Source organism: Eurypyga helias, unplaced genomic scaffold (genome assembly GCF_000690775.1).
Source record: "Eurypyga helias isolate BGI_N326 unplaced genomic scaffold, ASM69077v1 scaffold12916, whole genome shotgun sequence".
Taxonomy (NCBI): domain Eukaryota; kingdom Metazoa; phylum Chordata; class Aves; order Eurypygiformes; family Eurypygidae; genus Eurypyga; species Eurypyga helias.
In genome coordinates, this window is record NW_010256091.1 from 6011 (window position 1) to 27787 (window position 21777).

At 47.4% G+C, this 21777-nt stretch overlaps 1 protein-coding gene across 1 annotated transcript in view; it reads left to right on the top strand.

The window, feature by feature from the left end:
- Positions 1 to 3221, top strand: part of CENPI (centromere protein I) — a gene marked incomplete at its 5' end in the record, with an annotated part of 9021 nt that extends 5800 nt beyond the window's left edge. The window contains 4 exons of the mRNA XM_010153544.1: positions 318 to 366; positions 524 to 757; positions 2268 to 2309; positions 3090 to 3221. Coding sequence (XP_010151846.1) covers positions 318 to 366; positions 524 to 757; positions 2268 to 2309; positions 3090 to 3221 — 457 coding nt within the window. The remainder of the gene's footprint in view (positions 1 to 317; positions 367 to 523; positions 758 to 2267; positions 2310 to 3089) is intronic.
- Between the last annotated feature and the right edge of the window lie 18556 nt (positions 3222 to 21777).

Genomic DNA, 21777 nt, shown 5'->3' on the forward strand with positions numbered 1-21777 from the left:
TTTAAGGCTGTGTGTCAATCCTTGTACTGCCTTTATGATGGTGGCTGTCACAGGCAAATCTGCCATATCTTAATCATTTAAGAGATGAGTATTATGTGGTGTCTCCCTACTCTGCCTGGAAAGCGTGGGTCTATGCCAAGTGATAGTGTCCCTTTGAATTCTTGTTCATGTCCTTTGGTTGTTTTACCAGTGATATTTGATCTCGTGGAGGAAGTAAGCTTTCCTAATGCATTCCTCTAGCTTTTTTCACTATTGGTAGGTAATAAAAATTACAGGCACCTAAATTTCTCGTTTTTATTTTTTTTTTTTTTTTTAAGGTATCGAACCAACTTGGTGGCCGCAAAGCAAAATGAGCGGAGTAAGAAGGTATTGTAGACAAATGTGCAAATGTGCTAGAACTGACCGTAGCAAGGAGTTAAGTTGAATGGAGGAGAGCTGTTCTGATGGCTTTCTTTTAAGGACTGGAGGGAGTGCACAACCACTTGGAGGATGCTATTTGTTGATTTGTTTTCTTCTCCCTCAGAAAATACAACAATTCAGCTTCAGTAGCCAGACGTACCAAGAGTACAACCACTACACAATAGCGATGGTGGGCTGCCTGTGGACATCCAGTGTGTTCCAGGAGGATGTTCATCCGCAAGGTCTTCGTATGGATGAGGAACTGCTGAAGAAAACCGCGGTGCAGGAATACAAAACCAGCTTTAACATTGTTTACCACCCAGCCCTGATGGGCTTTGCTCTCCTTTTCATGCAGCAGGTAATGGTGTGGGCTGACGCTTTGGTAGCACCACATCTTCTGTCTTGACAGTTTCTGTAGAGCAGTATCTCTGGTTTTGTACTGGCTGACTTAGTCACGTGAGCACTCAAAAGCTGCTATGGCAGGCTGTGTTTGTGTCAGAGCAGTGGCACAATTCGAGTAGTCTTCCTTTGTGTGATATGAAAGCATGAATGCAACGGCTTTAGATGTGAACTTGTGCTTGTGACAGTTTCGAGAATAGAACTAAAATAGCTAAATAATGAAAGAAATGACTAATTCAGTAAATCTTCCTAATAGTTCATCCCACCCCACAAAATATGGAGTGTGATTTAAACACTTAAATTCCAGAAAGTTAAGAAAAACTTAGTTAAATTGTACACAGGTGCACGTGGTAGAACTTCTAGCCGTGCTTTTTGGTGCTTGCAGTAGCTTTTGAGAATTTCTTATTAAAAAGGAACTGCCATTAGCTACTTCAGGTACAGAAGTACAATAACATGGCGCTGTCCTGTGTTGCCTGACAGGACTTCTGCTACTATTTGCCTTGGATTCCAGCTGCCATCATGTGTTCAATGCAGCTACTGAATAGTGGAGAGAGAAGCTTGCCAGAGTTGTTGTTCCAAGATGCTGTTTTGTTGTGAGGAATGCTGGCAGATTGAAGGCATGTGTAGGTGTGGCTTCTGGAACGAAGCAAGGGAAACTGGAGGTTAAAGTTGAAGCAGAGAATACTGGTTAGGAACCCATAACTAATTTGCCTTTGTTTATATACTCAGGGTCCTGAATCTAGGTAGTTTGTCTCTTACTGCTGATTATACCCAGTTTTATCTGCCAGAGGAGGTGATTTTTTTTGTTACATACAACTTCTTTTCTTGGTCTTTCTGCTGTTGTAGCAGGATTAGTTTTTTGTATCTTTTGACTCCATCCTTTCTGTTGTGAGGCTCCGAATTCTTTAACATTTGTAAGATTAAAAAAACATACAAAACCCCCCAAACCAAAACCTTCTAGTGGAGAATTATTGTATTCTTCCCACTGCAGAACCAAGGAGATTGTGCTTAGCAGCTATTACAGGTTTGTCTTAAGACAGGAAAAAAATATTTAGCTGCAGTGCCATCTTTTAACACTTCAGTGCTGAGCACCAGAGGGTGCTGCTCTGCAGCACACTTGGAACACAAACCACGAGCTAGTGTCTGTAGGTTCCTGCTTGCTCTTATTCATTGTTGGGAATTATCTATTTAATGCTTTGAAGGGGTAGCTTTTACACTAGAGAGGGACAATGGTTGAAGATGCCAATAAATACTCTGTTTCTATCCCATAATGCTGCAGCACGGGGCATTAACATGCCACTTGTGGACACAGTATGACCCTGGAAGCCCATTTTGAAGCACAATTAAAAAACCCTGAATTTCTTTGTGCATCTGTAATTCCTGACTTATGAGTAGACCAAGCAGTGGCCCAGCAACTCGGGATGTAGTTTTTATTTGACTTGATACTGTTTTTATTCCCTCTCCTTAAGGCTTGGCCAGATGAGACCACCTTCAACTTCAGATTAATTAAGGTAAGTTTTCTTGTTTTAGTGAGGTGAAAACAGGCAATTTTCAGCAGCTGTGTAGAAGAGGATAAGGTGATGATAATCACCAATTCCACAAACACTCTCTAAAAAGTTTTGAAAGGGGAAAATTAGAGCTGTAGATTTTGGTTCATTCCCTAATAGGGCCAGACATGAGGACATCAGCATCTGAGATGTCATGTCTAGCCACCTGTGGGTAATGGGCTGGGATTTGTTTCCTCCATGAGTCAGTGCCGTATCAGGACAAGGATGTTTTTCTGGAGCCTGCAGAGAACAATGAAGTTATATTTTTGGTGTACTTGGAGCCGAATTTCTATTATCAATGAAGTTAATGTTGAATTTGAGGTGGGTGCGTAGCTTTGCTAGAGCTTTTGATCAGGGATCCTCTACTGAGCAGGCACGGTGGCAGTCTGTCTCCTTTCCTGTATCGCAGCGTACTTCAAACCTGATCTGGAAGAATCACCATTAGTGATGGAAGGGAGGCTTTAATATCCATCTTCATTTGGTTCCTGACATCTTCGCAGTTGATACAATAGACTTTGCTCTCTTCAGAGCTGTTTTTTATAAACACCTTCAGTATTGAACATGACTTGTCATGCTCAAGCTAAGAATATGTCGCAGATAAGTGAAAAGTTTGGCCGTTGGGGGCAGGATGCGAGTCTGTACCTGTGGGTATTCACAGTCTAGGATAGATGCTGTCAAACTGGAAGCTGATATTTGCAGACCTTTTCAGATTAGCCTGTCTGACTCTTCTGTCTCTTTTTATAGAGAAACAAGTGGAACTGGTATCTGGAATTTCTCTACGCGCAAGGTTTAAAGGGCCTGAAGGTCTTTATTGAAAGCAGCATCAGTAGTGTTTCCAAGACCGCTAGCCGTAAAGCGGAGAACATGCAAGTGTGACCCTGGGACTCACTGGAGCCTTTCTATCCTCTGGAAGAGGAAAGTGGAATATAATGGACTGTGTCACTAATCCTTCCTTCCTCGGAGGAAAGATGGAGAGCGATTACCCTTGTCTGCGTTTTTGTGCTGACATCAGTTTTAGGAAAGTGAGACACTGAGGGAATGCTTAGGCTGGCTCGGTCGCTAACACCAAACCCAAAAAAAAGATCTGAAGCTGCTGAGCTCAATGTCGTGTGTATCATCCACGTTTCTCATCCTCATTTTTTTCTGTTGGAGTATCCGCTTTGATTGAGAAACACTTCCCATGTCAAAGTTGTAGCGAGCAGCGCTGCTTCATTTATAAGTAATGGTGATCCCTGACTTGTTTTGCCTTCCTCGACAGTAGGAGATGAGGAACAATTCAGTCAGACTTCCGGGGCTGCTGTTTACGTACCGGGTTCAAGCACTACAACTTCCCAATTCCCTGTTGTAACGGTGTGTAGACTGGCCCTTATAGGCTGACTAAACTGACCTCCCTGAACCTCACCTTCATTATGGAGCTTCCGAAAGAGAATTCTTGCTAACATTGCTCAATGCTGATCTCCTGCAGGTGAAAAACTTGCTGCTCAGTTGATGGTGTGTTGATGTTTTGAGCACTCAATGTTGCCCCCAGCTCGCTGTTTTCTACTGATAAGTGCAAATGTAGCTTTCCTTTTTGTGTTTAGTTCTAAGTGTCGTATTTTATACATGAACATCTCTCGTTTCCATCATGCTATTTTGAAGGAACTCTGCTGCAGAATATATCTTCTGTCATTTCGTTTTAACCCGGAGTAGAAGTTGGGAGAAGCTGAACTCGGATCTCTAAAATTTGAGGAAACTTTACAACCTCATTTTACAGCAGTGGAATAAGCACTTGAAAGATGGGTCAGAGGATCTGGTTAATATATGTGTGTGTATATATTTGTGTGTGTATTTATCTGTTTTCTGGAGAGAATAAGAAAATCACTGAAGACTTTGATATGGAGATTTGTAGAGGGATCTGCTTCGACTGATGTATTGCCCTTTTTCATCTGCCTGTGTTACTCCATCTGGTGCAAGTGCTGCTTGCTAACTTCTGTCAAGAGAAATAGAACTTCAAAAATCATGTTTTATAATTTCTCTCAACGGGGGAAACTCCGCAAATGAGAGATTCCTCTAAGTGGGTATGTTTCAAGGTGGGGCCCTAACGTAGAACCAGTCATCTCCTTGAAAGGCTGGTACAGTTTTGGGCCAGCCCAGCTTGTGTGCTGAGGACTATCCCGACACTGCTGCCTGGCCATCTCTATCAGGGTGTTGCCTAGTGCTTGTTAGACTCAAAGGTTCCAGCTGAGGACCCGAGGAGGAGCACGCTGTAGCTCCATAGGTGGTTTTATAATTCTCCTAGGAAGCTGCCATCAGGAAGGTGTTGGCAACGCTAGCACTTGTGCTGGAAAGCCTGTGTACTGCATTCCCTAAGAACAACTTAATCCTCAGTGTTTGTCCTTACAGCACAAAATTGTCTTCAGCTGTTGACCAGACTTGGACTTCCACATCGCTGCACTGGGATCCTGTCCAGGAACGGGGCTGGGGGGATTGGCAGCCCCGGGAAAACACGCGGTGAGGACGTGGGCCCAGTTATAGATCAGCGGGAAAACTGATAAACATTTAGTGGGGAAAGGAGCAAGTGCAGAACATCTCAAAGCAGCGCTTAGTTCTGGCCAGGAAGACAAACTCCATGTTCCCTGGGTGCTGTTGGAGTTTATGGGGAAGGAGCAAGGCTCTAGCGTTCCTGTCAGGCTGGAAGGTGCTTACAGAGGCTGCCTGTCGGTTGTGAAAGGCGCCTAGATTCTCCGGAGCGTGCGCATAAATGGATTTCAAGAGGCTTAAAGTGGAGCGCACGTATAAATGGATTTCAAGAGGCTTAAAGCAGAATCCTTTAGGGTGCACTGGATGTGGTTATTGCCCCTGAGATCAGCTTTCCCTTGAGGCTGGGGTTTGCTGAGAGAACACAGAAGCATGTCAGTGGAAGACACTTGTTTCAGCACCACGGCTCTTGTGTTGTACCCTCTGTCAGAAACGTCTTTAAACAAACTGTGCAGTTTTGTCATTGGAGCGCACGGGCTGGGCGCTTGGAGGTGCAGAAATAAAGCAACAGGGCAGGTGACCGACAAAGCTGATGTTAAAGTTAAGATGGGCGATTAACATCCTTCCTGTGCAGCAATGCTGTGCCTGTGGGGTGGGGGAGATGACTTAGCCTTGATAGCTCTTGTCTTTCACATCTGGATGCTGCTTTTTTTTCCTCAAGATTTCTGACTTTACAAACATTCCCCTTCCCTGAAAGGACCGTTCTTCCATGGAGCAATGTGCTGCTGTACCTCTTCCTTCCCCCCCACCCCCCAGCTCCCTCTTTGCCATCTAGTCACCGGGGTAAATTCTGTGGACCACTCTGTATTACAAGCGTATGCTCAAAGACTTGGCTGACCAGAGCATCTGCTCCGAGGACTGAAATGGAGATGCTCAAGGCGCATCCGTTTCCTGGTAAGTGACGGATGAGGGATTTGCCTTGTGCCCTTTCCTGCCGGGTGTGAGGAGCCTGCCCTCTGTATGCGCTACGAGAGGGGAGCAGAAACGACCCCTGTGGCCCTGTTTGATGGGAGCGTTGCAGGATGAAGCTCATTCACGTGATCAGTCAGCATCCTAGAATATTTAAATGTGGGTCAGGCCTACAACCTCCTTCTGGGGCTTATGTTAACGTCTTTCACTAGAAAGGGAATACGTGCTTTCATGTCACTTGAGTTGGCCCTTGAGTGTGTTTTTTCTGGAGGATGTTGTTTTGGTGCCCAAATTTCTCGTATCGGCTGATGTCAGGAAATGCTGGTTTGTGTCCTGTCTCCCCCTGCATAAAAGCTGATGACTTTGCAGCCTCCCTCCTCCGCAGGCTTCGACATCCTTTTGATTTAGAGGATTTATAATATTACAGGCAGGGCAGGGGTTGTTCCAGCTCAAGCACGTCCTGCAGCTTTTCTAGTAGCTTATTTAGACGCTTCCAGAAAGCGAGGCCTTTCCCTGTAGGGCGATCTGAATGCGGATTGGGATTTGCAAGTACAAGGCCAGAATCCTGGCCGGGGTAAGCGGGAACAGCCCTGCTCGTTCCTGATGGATCTGTGTTGTGTTGGGTTGCGCCCACTGAACGGCTGGTCCATGGTTCTCAGAACCAAGCCCACTAGCCCCTCCCCTGTCAGACACGCTGCCCTGATCACTGCGCCTCTGAAAAGGCAAACGCCTTGGGCTGGAGTTAAGCAGAATTCTCTTTCTGAAGTCACGTTTGCCTTGTGTTTGTTCATTGTGCTTTTATTTTGTGGGGAGAGGCTCATTTGTGCGTTTTCATGAAAAGGCAACAGCCTGGTACAGAGAACTTGCTCTGAAAGAGTTAATAATTCCAACCTGTTTTCAGCTGGAATGAAGAAACTGGTTCCTCTGTGTCCCTGCTTTCTTTTCTCTGGTTGGCCTACTTCCCTCTGCTTGCATTTTGCATTCCTAATGCCATGAATAAATCAGGACCCAAGGATTTAGAAGGTGGTACAGCTGTAGCCACTCAGAAAACTGAACCTCTGAGGCTTGTACTGCAGCTCTGACAACTGCCAATATTTGTGCTCCTGAACTCTTTTAACAACACTTAACTGGTACAAAAATAAAATTCATTCTGCTCTTTATATAATGTTTGGGTTTTGTGCCCCGATGCAGTGTCTCCTCCCTTGACTCCCTTTTGTCTTTAACTAAAAGCTGGGTTATAAGCCCTGTAGGGCAGGGTATCTGCCTTCTGCCTGCTGTGACGAAATGGTTTATCGCAAACCTTTGTGCAGAGGAGAAAAGAACAAGGGAAACGGGGAGCTGACCTGGCTGAGGGTTCTTCTTCACAGACTCACAGCACAGTGAAACTCCTGTCTGGCTTGGTCCTAGATCCTCTGATAACTGGTCACTAATACTACAGGCTGGACTGCTTTTCTTTCTAGTGATACAGCTTCTGAGACCGTGAGGGAGCTCTTCATGTGCTCTTCAGTCAGAGGATACATCCAGCCTGGGCAAAGGACAGCAGGCATTGGTAACCAGCTTGCTCTGGAAGATTACTGTCTTGAAAGAACAAAGTCTCCAAGTATTTTCTTATGATTTATGTTTTTCCTGTGGCTTTCCCTCATTATGGCTCTGCTTTTCAGAAGGAAAGTAAGGATTTTGGTCGGATGATGGCTTGATGTCACCAAACTTTTGCTTTTTGACTAAAAGTCTTTCATGACCTTCTTAGCATATGGCGATATGGTTTTTGGCACAGGATTCCTGAGATCTGAAACGTGATGTTACACCTGCCTGAGTGACTCCCAAGTAATTATAGTTGGCAAGGGAGGTACTGAAGTACACAAATAATGTTCAGTAAGTGCATATCTTGTGATGCTGCTTCATTTCTCTGCTTCTCACTTTCCTGTCTTGTAGGAGTAAAAAGTCTGCATCGCAGAAGGTAAAATTTAAAAAAAAATGACTTAATTATTTTGGCATCTAATTTTCATTTTCAGGCTCACTACAGTCTTGCACAAGTGTAGAAACTGAAACAGCTTGTCTTCAAAAAAGCTGCAGCTACTTTACACAGACTCTAAATACTATTTTAACCTTGACAGCTGTCATGGTTTAACCCCAGCCATCAACTCAGCACCACACAGCCGCTCACTCACTCCCCCCTGGTGGGATGTGGGAGAGAAGTGGAAGAGCAAAAGTGAGAAAACCTGTGGGTTGAGATACAGTTTAATAGGTGAAGCAAAAGGCACATGTGCAAGCAAAGCAAGGGATTCATTCCCCACTTCCCCTGGGCAGGCAGGTGTTCAACCGTCCCCAGGAAAGCAGGGCTTTGTCATGCCTAACGGTGACTTGGAAAGACAAATGCTGTCACGGTGCATGTCCCCTCTTCCTCCTTCCCCACCTGTGGGCAGTTGTGGTCAGCTGTCTTGGCTGTGTTCCCTCCCAACTCCTTGTGCACCCCCAGCTCACTTGTGGGTAGCGTGAGGAGCAGAAAAGGCCCTGACTGTCTGCTCAGCAATAACAAAAACACCCCTGTGCTATCAGCGCTGTTCCCAGCACAAATCCAACACGCTGCCCCAGACTAGCTACTGTGAAGAAAATTAACTCTATCTTAGCCAAAACCAGCACAACAGCATTTAGAAATCTGTAGGCTCAGCTGTGATCCCATGCTGCAGCTTAATGCCCCAGGCAAACCTTTGGTACCTGTCAGAATCGTGACAGAAAACAGAGTGCTGTGGTGCAGGACAGGTGATGGGATGCTAAGTCACCGTAATGCGGCTGAGCCCCTGAGCCTCAGGCACTGGGTTTAGGTGCAAATTGCAACAGATACTTCTGCAAATTTTATTCTCTGCCTAAATCTTCTGGGCTCTTCTTTTAAAGAATTCAGTGATAATTTTCTCCTGTATGTGTGTTTTTACACGCAGCTGTATCCCCACGCAGCCTGACTCGCCCTCCTCGGGTATCTGCGCTGCCTGTGGGTCTGTGAGTGTGATCTCTGCAGGAAGAGGCTGCTCTCTGCAGGTTTTCTCCCAACCCTCTCTGGAGTCTCCAGGCCTGTAACATGCCCACTGTGGTTTGTTGTACATGGATCACTAAGCAGTTGCCTTCCTCTTAGGGCACCTCTGTTCTATGTCAAAGTGAATCTTCGGCAGCTCCTGCGTGATCGCTGTCCTGCTCCTTTGTGTGTGCAGCCCAGTAAATAAGGAGGGGGATGGAAAGCACGTTGCGAATGCACTGACAGCTTCTGAAGAATGAAACGGCCCCTGAAAGCCGCCTGCCTGCCTTCCCCTTCACTCCTGCCAGCTTTTGCTTTCTCTTCTACCATTTTCTCCTTTCTCTTCTCTTTCCCCATCTCTCCCCCAAATTCTTCTACACTCTTTTGACACCCACCCTTCATTCTTCTGAGCTCGTGGCTCTGAAAAGGTTTCCTCTCTCCTCTATAGCCCTTCTGATTTCTCATTCAGGGCTGGGGAGGGGAGACACGCGACTGTTTCAATCCCTGTGCAGGGACAAATGAAAAGGAGGATTCATTCGCTGAGTGCACGTCAGCTTGTATCAGTTCTCTACCCATTCTCTTCTCTCACCCCAGGTACTGCGCTTTTAGAAAGTATCCCACTGTTTCTCTAAATGCTTTCAGCAGGGTGGAATCCGTGCTTGGAAGATTTTTGTGCGTATTGATGCTAGCAAAGGAGGCGCAGTTATTTATCTGACATAAGTTATTTAAACAAAAAAAAAAAAAAAGGAACAGGCTGGTACAATATCTGGACAACCACTCTTAGGTTCTTTTCAGGCTGAATTTAGGGCCCCTAATTCTAGTTTTGTTCCTTCTGGTTGAGAAGAGGCTCTTTGTGCCCTGCTCACGAGCATGCTTGCCCTTCCAACGTACCGGAATCGATGGGCAGGTCTGTCCCTTTGTGCGAGAATCCTTCCTCTGGCTTTCCCCTCGCAGGTTGGTGCAGCAGAACCACTGAGATCAGTGATCCTGCATCAAACCCAAATCACTCTTGTTTTGAGGTTGGCTGGACCCGTTCTCATCTGGTACTTCAGTTAGGAGGAGACACAGATGAGGGAGCCCTGTGTCTCAGGAAAACAGGGATTTGTAGGCTCTGGGGGAGAAATAGGATTTCTTCAAGCCATAAGTGACCTTGTCCCAGCTCCCAAACCTTTCAGCAGCTGGATCAACCAGGACACTGTTGGTGCATGACCGTAGGGGAAGTGCTCTTTCCTGGCCTCCCCCTGTATTCTCCTCTTGGCAAGGATGCGCCTTCATACGTATTCTCCATCGACATTTAGCTCTGTTCTTTGGTTTAGGTGTTTGGAGGCCGTTAGGATATCAACGCCTTGTTCCCGCCTGTGGGAACTTCACAACCTCCAACTGCTTCCCCAGCGCTAGTTTGGGAATTAAGCTCATCCGGCTCCGCCGGCTGCTTCGCAAGTTCCTCGTCGGAGGTTGCTCGACGAGACGCGGCGGCACTTGGCGTAAGGCACAGGTCAGTGGAAGGCAGGTGTACGAACGCGCTCTAGCGCGCTGCCGGCCTCGCTGCTGCGGCGGCACGCTCCCCGGTGCCTCTCGTCGCTCCCATCCTCCGTGTGTGCTCTTGGCAGTGCTCGATGCGAGGGGGTTTCCAGAATTTAGTCCATGCTGGTAAATCGTTTTCTTCCTTGCACAATCTGCGTTCTAGGTTCCTAGGTAAAGCATTCTCCAAAATACTTTAATTGGGATAAATTGATACATTTGAGCTTTACTGAGGGAAAGAATCTAACGAAGTTTCCAAAGGATGGTAACAACACTTCTGCTTCTGTACAAGGGGGAAGATGATCCTCCGCTTTCAGGAGACGCGAGATCTCTAAGGAGGGAGAGAGCGCGTTTTGGGAAACGATTCGCTGCGACGAGGACTGCTTTAGAAGAGGAAGTTAATGGGTGAGAGGTTATGGGAAGCAAAACCATAAAAGTAATAGCCTTTAACTGTACCAATGCCTGAAGCATTGTGTTGAAAATGCAAATGCTAGAATTGCAGTTAATGTTTTTATCAGTCGGTAATGCATCATACCTGGTGTTACGGATGTTCCAGCTTACGAGTGATTTGGCCGAATTCATATTGACTTTTAATAAAGAGAAAGTAATAGACTTCAGGGCCAGGCCAGACTCAGCCCTTATTTCTAGCTTTTTTTAAACATTTCAAACTAAAAAATCTCTTAGGATGTTTCCGTATGGCACAGTTTTCACCAACCATTTTCAGCAAATGCCTTCGTATTCGGGTTGTTCTGCGACTTTGTATGTTTAGTCGGCGTGGCTGATTCTGATTTCACAAGTGTAAACTGGAATCTGTTTCAATGATTTAAACTGATTTAAAACTCCAGTGTTTTAAAGGGAGTGATACTGGTGTAAATCAGAATCTGATTTTAATTTCACGGTCATGCCTTATAAAACCTGGTTTGCTTTCTGTGCAATGTAGGCATGTACGCTGTACGTAGCATCGTGTGTATTGAGGTGTCCCTGTTGGGTAGGTGGAGATCCTTAGTTTTGCCATTTGGTAAAACACAAAATGTCTGAGATCTTTTGTTAGAGAAAGGCATATGGCAGGTACCGCTGTGTCTTCTGGAAGCTGAGTTCTTGGAATCCCTTGGGAGATTTTTTTGGATGAAGTCCTGTTCAGAACTCAAAGCATACCAAATTTAGCATCCCATCTCAAAAACCATCCCATACACTTCAGAAAGTTGCAGTGCTTATGTGAAAGGCTGCATTTATGACAAATCAGTTTGTCTCCCTGTTTTCCTTTGAGTTCTGAATTGCTTGGCTCTTTGTCCTAATTATATCCTTAAAAGTAGAAGGTATTGGGGAACTTAGGAAGAGCTCCCAGCCATTGAAGCAACTCTTTCACCAAAGACTCTGTTTTGTCTCAAAATTTAAGCTAAACTGACATGAGATTTTCTTTTTTCTACTGCATTTTGCTGTCACTAAACTATCAATAATTTAGGATGCACATACTGCAGAGCACCTTGTTTTTGTGGTTCGTCCTGTCTGTTAATGTCTCTGTGCTGATGTCTGTCTCGTGTGCAAGTGTAACTTGGCTTGATATGTACTCACTTTGTTTATCCATGTTGTCAAGTCCCTTAGAGGATACTGTTGGTGACAGATGCTGCTGCAGTTGGATTTGGTCGTGTCTCTCTGCAGAATGGTTTGCTGGAGTTGCCTGGATAGCCCTTCCAGCACTCTGTTGTTCTCCCCCCTCACTCTCCTTGCTTAACCCAGGACTTATTATTTGTGTGTACGTATGCACAAAAATAGCCCAGCAGAGACTCTGCTCATTGCTGTCTTCCCATCCACATCTATTTTTTTTGGTCTACATAGAGCTTTTCAGAATGAGTTTTATTGCATCAGTACAGCTGTTGTAGAAGCAGAATCTATTGAAGAGGCTTTTAAAAGCAGAAGGTGTGTGGAGTGAGTACGCGTTCTTGGGTTGGTACTCCAAGTATTCGGTGTTGCTCCTTTTGGAACCATTTATGAGGAGGTTGCTATTTAAAAGTCTCCTTTCAGTGTAGTTACGGAAGGTTTCTGTGCATCTGCCTCTCTATGTGCTGATGGACTCTGCTCCTGACTAGTTAGTTCACCTAACTAGGATGAAAGGAGCGGCTCCCCGGGGTCAGACACCCACCTGCGTGCAGGTGCTAGCTGGTGCCACCGTGAGGAGCATGCTGGTTTCTTGAGGACTCTCAGGTGCATTTTACTGAAGACAACTATATTTTGACTGCCTTCTCCAGGTTAAAATTGGTGACCTAGAAAAGCTGTTTGATCTGTCCCCATCCACCTTCCAACAGCGGTGTGGGATTAGAAAGTTTCATTCTTAGGGTCCCAAAACCGGCTGTGGGCACCTGAGGTGGGTCGGGCGCCGCTGCTCTATACCACAGCGTTTCCCAACCCGCGTTCCTCAAGGCGCAGCCCATGGGGAGCCCTCTGCCACTGCGAGTGGTTTGCCGTCTCCCGTCGCTGCGAGAGGTGTCTTGGCCAGCAATGGTTTTCACAAATGTAGTGAAATTGCGAAGCTGCTGTTACGTATCCGTGCGCTGGCCTGAATGAGCCAAGCTAACCTGCATTTGGAGGTACATCCGACCTACCTTTAGTGAGGAATAGATGTATGAAAATGGACAACCTTTATAAAGAGCAGTGATATTTCTGTAGAACATAGCTGTATGCAGAGAAAATTAACAACTTGGGTTTGTCAGCTCTGGGAAAAGAAGGGCTAACGCTCATTAAAAGTTGTTCTGACAAGGACCAGGAAGATCGTGTTTCCCAAGTTTTCATTTTCCCAGGGAGAGGCTGAGACAGTCCAGTGGCTAAAGGAGAAGGCTGCGATCAGATTTGAATCCTCTTTCTGACCAAGTCATTTAAATGTTTATGGTTTTTTGTTCTGATTTGGTTTTGGTTTTTTTGTAATATGGGAATAACATCACTGGCATCTTGAGCAGTTTGAAATCCTTGGGTGGAATGATCTGAAGAACTGCAAACTATCTGTCATGGATGGGCTGAAATCCCAACTCCAGGTCTGCTTGTGTCCTCAGCCAGGTTAGCAGCTCAGATCCTTGTTTCTCATGGGCTGAGACAAGATACCCTGACATTTAGAAAATCCTGGATCAGTATTTCTCCCCAGCTTGAAGAATTGGCTCTTCCTTTACTTATTTTCCTTGTCTTAAGAAGAATAGGAAGCATATCCAAAATTAAGTCATCATCCTATTTTTGCTCCTTTAATTTTAAAATGGGCTATTTTTAAGTTATTAGATCTTATGCCAGACACCCAAGTCGCGGTTAAGAAAGGAGGTGAATGTGTCTGGCATTTTCCAGCACACGCATGGCCATATCTAACCTAAAATGAGAGCCGCCACTCCTGAAAGGCGGTGAGGAGATGTCGGCAAGCAGCGGGAAGTGTTTCCGAGCCCAGCACTCTGTGTCAGGTCTCCGGAGGTCAGACCACAGCGCCTTTTGTGCCTTTGTATCGCCCCCCTCTCCTTTTTCTCTCCCTCTCCGTGTGTATTTTGTCTGCTCCTCCTCCTCCTGCGCGTGTGTCTTTCTTCGCATCTCCACTCTCTCCCTCCCCTCCTCCAGATCGATCGCTGGCCGAGGAGACCTCCAAAGGGCTGGGCACTTTGTGGGATCGTCCTTGTTCCTCCTGCGTTCGCCGAGTCAAGGGTATCTCCGCCGGTTTGGAGAGATGCTGTTACTCCTGGAGATGTGATTGCATAGCAACACAGCAGCGCGGGGTGGAAGAGGAGAGGCAGGGAGCGTGCAGGCAGCAGCGCTCAGCCTCAGCATGCATCCCTGTCACAGGGACTCCTTTGCTGATTCACAGAGGCAGCCCCACTCCCTGCTCCCCAAGCCCGGCGGCTGCTGCCCCCGCGTCTCAGACCTGCTGGACTCAGAAGGTAGGCCATGACAAAATCTGTTTCCCGCTCGGATCCTGGCTGGGCTGGTAAAAGGGGAAAATATCGACAGATGGCTAACCTCGGCAGTACGCTCTTTGGGCGTGTGTGCATGTCTGTCTCCCTTCACAGTCACACTGTCCATGTATGTGTGGGTGAGGAAACTTGCAGAGAAGAAAAGGAAGGTGTCGGGGGGACACAGTGGGAGTGAGAGCAGTGGCCAAGACCGTTTCCACAAGGGAGAGGCTGGGAACAAGTAAGTGATGCGGATTCCCAAGGCAAACAATAGTAGCCAGCATCCTGATTTCACCGGCTTTGATTCTTTGCACACTGAAGACTTATTTACTCTGGGAGTGTGCTTGCTAGAGCCGAAGGACTGCTCCGGGCAGGGTGCGTTATGGCCTTCCTTCTAGCATCCTCCTGGGAGGATTAGACAGCAGGGCAAGGCAGGACTCAAATATTTCTCGAGTAAGCCGGGATCAGACTCCAGTCCCAGCGCTGCCCCTTTCATTCACTCCCTTGCCCAGTCCAGCCTCGCTCTTTTACGTGTCCCCCCTCCCCCCCAATCCCTTTCACCAGTTCCTCCTCCTCTCTCAAGGCCCTACATTGCCACCGCTGACCTTCCCTTCCAGGCGGGAAGCCCCGACTGGCTGCAGATCTGCTTGCTGGGGGCACGGGCCCTTTCTGCTCCCCCAGGCTCAGTGCTCTGCCTCCCACTCCACACCAGACAGGGCAGCGGTTCACCAAGATTTAGTGCCACTTTGCACACCAGATTATTACCGGTGTCCCCCCGCCCCAGCCCAACCTGTTCCCTTCAGTCTCCCCTCCGGCACAGCATCACGGGCGTAGAGCTGGGCTGGTGGCATCGCCAGCATCGTATTCCCGGGATCTCACTGCTGAGGTTGCCCATGTGCAGTGCCAGGGGTGTGGAGCAATTACTCCCACGTTTCTGAACACCGTGCTGTTTGTGGGAGGAACTGATGTTTGTTTGGGTTTTGGCTTGTAGTGTTGCTAAACAATTTCAAGTCAAATCTTTGTCAGTCTATGTTGTACCTGTGCCCTAATCCGAGGTCCTTCCCACCTTCTCTCCTGCTGCTGTTCACCAATCTCTCTGGAGTGTGGGAGTTCCTGCTTGATTATTCTCTTTAATGGCCCTTACTGCCCAACCACAGTACCCTACAGCAACACGCTGTGTGAAGTCCAAGCTACAAGGCTCATTCATGCCGGGATGCTTCCCGTTTTTTGGGCAGCGGTGTGTAGCGCGTGTGCCTGCCGTGGTTCCGGTGCCATCTCGCATCCTGCCCTGCCAGTTCCCCGTGCTGAGATCGGCTGCTGCGGGGATGGCCAGGCAAGGCTCTGGTGACAACAAGCGTGTGATGGCACGTCCCTTTCCAGACTGCAGACGTGCAGTCTCAAACTATCTTGTCGTGCAGCGCTGTGCCGAGGGAGCGCTGGGGCGGGAAGGCGTTGGAACGGGTGCTGTGATGTGATGTTCTGTTTGGGTCCCCTTTGTTGGTTGAAGAAATTAAGATGAGGATCATCTCTCTGGATTAATACCTGGGATAGATCAATCCTACTTGCTAAAATTGGCCAGGACTGTACCTGTGATTGGGGTTGCTCAGGTTAAAGTGACTCTCTTCAAAACCAAACAAAGTGAGAGAGAGAAGGGATTAAATGAATGGGTTCAAACAAGAGCTCTCCGTTCTGGGTGTATGGTGAATTTCTGATTATAATATTATTTTCAGAAATATATTCAAGGCCTCCTCTTTAGGTTGGATGTCTATGATAAAAGCATACAAGAGGAATTGTAAGTCTCATGAAAATAGACACACTGACCAGAAAGAATTCAGTCTTCAAAAAAAACCTCATTTTCACAGGTGTATAAAGATGAAACCGAGCTCTTCAGAACTGAGCCAAAAAAGCTCCATCCCATTTTACTTTGCTGTTTCTCTTAGCATAAGAATAAGGTCGCTCTCATCTTAAGAAAGGAAAGGAAAGGAAATGTAACTTCATGTGGCATGGTCTCAGAAGGCCAGAGAACCCCGTGCTTTGACTGGGAGTTTGTTGTAACGACAAGCTTGTTGGGGACGAGGCGGAATAGTTGAAAAATAGATATTAGTTTGACACTGAAACTGAGAAACAAAGCGTCAAGGAACCCAAAAGCATTACCTGGCTATTGCTGTGGTGGGTGTGCTCTTCCTACTGCTGCTGATCAGTTACGTGGTATGGCAGATGGGTGATATGTCTTTCACAATGCAACAAGACTTGTTTCCTGCCTCCATCAGCGGGGAAGGGACAGCTCAGGCTCTTAGAGGAGAAAGACAAAGGCAAGACTTGGGATTTTTAGTAGGTTTAAATAGGCTGGTTTCAGGGCTACATGACGTGACCGAGGCTCTGAAGAACAAGGTTAAATTTTTCTGGTTGGTGCAACCTTCTTCTGGTCATTAGGCAAGTTATTGCCCTCCTGCTGTCACTTTTGGGAGGTTGGAGGATGTTTGCTTCTTCTCCTGCTCCTTCTGTCTGTCAGGTCTATCAGACAGCAGCTTCTCTGTGGCCAGCACAGCGGGGCTGTGTGTTTACAGCTGGGTCCTCAGGGTGCTTGGGTAAGTATTTGTTGTACTTGTCTAATCGAAGGAGGAGGAGAAGAGATGGAAGAATTTCTAGGCAAAGTGAGTTTTGGAGAGAGCTGCTTAAAACCCAGCTGGGAGTCTGAAGCAGTGTGAGAAAGAAATTTAGATTTCAGTCTTCCTTAAATAAATTGCCATAAGTTATTTTTGAGCAGAGAGAGAAGCAGTCAGTTCTGCATGGCCATGCTGTGAGCATGCACCCACACTCACCTGCTTAACTGGGGACATCATCGTCCCAGTTCTCTGGTCCAAGACTAACTGGTGACATTTTTCAGCTTGAGTTTTTGTGTGCATATGCGTGTTCTTTTGCATGGGAAAATGGAGAGTGGAAGAGATGCTCCCTCTTTATTAGGACCGGTGGCACCAACTTATCCATTGAATTAAACAACATTTTGGTGATGAGCTCAAAGTCTAAAAGTGGTGATTTAAGAAGGCAGCTCATTAGATGTGAGAGTACCCCATGTCACCCACCCTCAGTGAACGAGGCATCTTCTGTGCCACCTGCTCGCTACCAGATACAGCAAAGATTTTGTTACTTCTTAAGGACAGCTGCTTAATTGGAAGACCTTTCATTCTAATTAATGAAGGGGACCTGGTACTTAGGTGGAAGCGCAGTGCGAAGCCCAGCTGCAGCTTTGGCATCTGGGTTTTTTAGCCCTTGGACGACGGGGTTGTAAATGCCCCCTCATCCAGAAGACTGCTGATGGTCCTTTTCCCCTTTCCGTGTACACAGGAGAACCAGGAGACTGTTGGGGTGATTTTTTTTCAAGGAGCGTGTTTGGATACCTGTTCCTGGGTTGTAGACCAATGGAGACTAAGGGCCCATGTTCTCAGGGGGAGTTGTGTTGTTTGTATGCTTGGTCCCCCTGGGGCAAAGTCTTCTCTTCCTTCTCTCCCACCAAACCTTGACCTAGCGGGGTCTTGGGAAGTAGGTCTGCTGGCTCTTGATCTCAGGCTTAAACTATTTCCTTACACGTGCAGAAAACCATTTTTTGCTGGAACAGGATGTGCTATTGCGCTGTAGAGGGAGTCCTGCTGTCTGCAGCTTGGGAATGCTCCCTTTGTTAGCATGGACATGGGAGCTGAACTTTGAAATGTCCACAAGCCTCCCATCTTTCCCCTTTAAGGATGCTGAGCATGCTGAGCTAAAATGTTATTACTTCTCTTGTACAGTAAGTTAAACAACAACAAAGTCATTAACATTTCCAGCAGCAGGGAACATGTTTGTATTCCCATTCCCCTCATGGGATGAAGGCTGAGCTGCCTTGCCTCACAATGTTGCTGTAATTTTTCCTTATAGGCCAAGATCCGAAGTGGAAAGTTTCAGCCTGGAAAGAATGTTTTAGAGGAAATTAGCAATTCAAAGCATAAAACTTGTGAGGAAGAGACCTCTTGACCTATATGGTGTATTCGCTGCTCTTATGTATGGTAGAGAGCCAGAAATTGAGCACCCGACATTGGATTCCAGCTTCTGCAGCAGGTCCTGAATCCTGGGGGTTATGCCTAGCAATGCAGGTCAGCTGCAGCATGAATTCCCTTGTTCTGGGAAAGTTTGGATCTGGGCGTGCAGAGAGCACTGGTCTGGGCAGTATGTTGTGTGGTCGAGCTGAAGCAGAACTGGTTGAGCAAAGGCCGTTCCAGTTGCCTTGTCAAACTGCCTGGAAATCAGTGCAGTGGGTCATGCTCTCCAGCGCTGAGTTTGTAACTGGTACAGCTCACCTAGAAAGAGGAAAAAGGCAATTACTTTGTTTTGAATACACCCTTAACACCCAAGAATTCAGCTGGTGAAATATCAAGTTTTTTGAGGATCATCACAGTCTCCAACAAGGCTGAACAGCGGTGGTTTGGTCACTAGGTGTTTGGAAGCTGTAAAACGTTTAATGCTTTGTTTCTTAAGGTGTACTAAGGGCAGAGGCGACTGTTGGGCACTTTTCACGTGGGAGGATGCAAAACAACATCACGTAACGAGGCGGTTCCTGATTCTTCTGAGGAAGGGTCTGATCACTTTCGGACCTGGTGTGAGGGCCGCCAGCTAAGACCAAGCGAGACACACCAGTGGGAAAGGTTTCACTCCTTGCGCTCTCCACCGTATGGGTGCAGTGCCCCAGTGCCTGACCACATTGTTCCCTGAGTCCTCCAAAAGAGGGTTTTTCATCTCCTTTTTCAAGTAGAGGCTTGTAGTAGGCTGCAGGGATGGTAGTTTTAGTTGCCAACGCTTAAATCTTTTCTGATGTTGTCCGTTGGCTGTAGCACGCAGTGTCCCTGTCACCAATGCTTCTGTGCCGTGGCAGAGGAACAGGGCAGGTCAAAAACATTTCTCCTTGCCTGGTTCCTGTAGTAGTAGGGAATTTGGCAAGGGATTGTATGTAGCTGTTGGTTTGCTTGCAGCTGTGCTCACTGAATGTCCTTCGTGCTGGCTGCCACCAGCAGAGTTATTTCCACACTCCCTTGGGTTCTCCACATCTGGGCTTTGTCATCACTATTGTAGAGTGGCAAAGGGCAGCTGAGCCACTGTCACACCTGCAATAAGGCTTCAGTCTCACCGAGGTGTTGCACAGGACATGCTTGGGGTGTGGCCTTTGCTGGCACTGAGTTTTCCAGCCCGCTCTTGTTCGACTGCTGCCTCGGATAGGCTTTAGTTCCCTCGTGCCATGGTCGTGTTCTGATGGACCTTGCCGTGGCTGAAGGAGTTCAGGAGCCTGGCACTCAGGGGGTGAGACAAGGCCTGCTCTTATTTCCATAATGCTGGCAGGGATCACGCAGACCCACCACATCCTATACATGGATACCTGCAGGACACTGTTTACCCACCTCTGTCTCCAGAACCGTGCCCACCCCATACGTGAAGACTTATCCTTGAGTCAATTGCAGGAAAACGAGAGCGAGTGGCCTTCCCAGTATTGCTCCTGTTCTGCAGCACTGGTGGGAAGAACAAGGGACCGGGCTGTGCTGGGAGGACTGGGAGCTGTGGGGTCCATGTGTGGTGCCGGAGGGGTGGCTGGACCTGCCTGGCCAGCACACATCGTTGCAATTCCACTGCACTGTGGATAAACTGAGGCCTCCGGATGGCAGCTGCCATGAGACGTCACAGAACCTCATCAGCAAGCCGTGGGTTTCCATGCAGTGGAGCTCAATGGCATTCTTCTGACGGAGGCTTTGAGGAAAAACACAGTTCTTGGGGCATGGAAAGTGCTCTCTGCTAGATTGACCCTCCTCTAGAGGTCATTTAGAGGATCAGGGACAGCTCAGCCCCCTAAGAGCACACGCATTGAAGGAATAGGACATGGTGTTACCTGCTGTCAGAGACGGGAATCATCCAGCCCTTGGAGTTCTGTGAGGTGAATTTGCCCTGTGAGGCTGGGGGGCTTTGAAGACCCTGGAAAGGAGCAGGGTGAGGGTGCTGCGATGCACAGTCTGCGACGTTCATTTGTGCAAATGGGCAGGAGGGATAGAGGTCAGGATTTTGGATTATCGGCATGTCGGAGAGCTCAGCACAGCCTGTTCTGCTGGAAAGGGAGAGAATTATGGCTGTAGAAACTGCTAAAGGATTAAAAAAATCATAGCAGGATAAGCTGTTCTCTTAATGTGCGTAATGGAGAGGCAGTGAAAGCTCAGGCAGGGGAGCAAGGGGTATGAAAGAGAGATGGGCAGTGTGTACCGGGGCGGGGAGCTTTCTCCAGGACCAGGCAGGGAGTTTCTCAGCTGGTCCAAGTGAGCTGGGTCTGAAGGTGCCGATGACCTTCACCCAGCAGCATTGCTCCATCTGTACCTTGGAAGCAGCCCCATTTCCGCTTGGACACGAAGTCTGGCTGCTGGAGCTGGGTGAGAGTTTCCTTCTGAAAGCAGGAAAGCAATCACCTGGGTAGGTGGTGGGTTGGACAGGAGACAGCATGGCCCCTCGGCACTGCCTCTGCACCCATCATAGGCAGTACTCAAGCATCGCTATTACCTGCTCATCTGGCCTCATACGTGCTGGGTCTGGGCTGGGCAAAGCCCTGCGCAGCATTTGTACGTTCCATCTCCATCCTGCTGTGAACATGCTGGCGCTCAGCTTCTTTCACCACGTTGCCACTGGCTAAATGTAGAGCTGTTGGGATTGTGCTTTAGTTCCAAAAATTTGCCAGATTCAGGAAATTATTACCATTTTCCCTGAGCTTTATTTTCTCATGGCTTTCTGTAAAGCCAAGATGATGTTGGCAGTGGAGTAAACCACTATTATGGTATATTCAGAGTTCAAACAACAGTAAAAAGCAGCGTTGTGACCAGAGGTTGTGTTTCAGATCTGTGGAATAGACAAGGGGCCACGGCTAACTGGCTTTATGGGTCACGCGGTTTTAAAAACAGATTAAAAAAAGATAATTTTATAACTCATAATGAGTAAAAACTCATAAAAACGTAGCTGATAGTGTGAGATGCATGTTTGGGGGGAACTGAGGTTCTAGGCAATTTTCCTTTTGAACATAAAAGGAAAAAATAATATGTTTGAAAATATTGTCTGTTACGGGGATACATCTATTATATCTAAACGTAAGTGGTCATGACAGTGAGGTGCTCTCTCCCCTCTTCCTTTAAACCTGGGCACCTCCTGTCGTTCAAGAAACCCAACCATTTTTAAAAATGCAGCATAATCTGTGGGACAGATTACGAAAAGCTCATCCTTCGTGAAGGCAGCACCCTAGGCATCTCGGGAGGGAGGGAGGCAGCTCCCCGAGGAGGTGCAAGCTGACCCAGGGGGGACACACTGCTTTTCAGGTGCCGGTGCTCAGAGTTGTCTCCATCCCCATGACCATCCGTTCTGATGCAGCCCCTGGTGACGCAGGAATGGCCCTACGTCCTCCCTCGATGTCCTGAGTGGCACATCGCAGAGCAGGCGCAGCGCGGCAGCACTGCCCACCCGCTGTCTCAGGTAAGAGCTGGCCCTGGGAGCCTTTCTCGGGGCAGCTTTTTGCAGT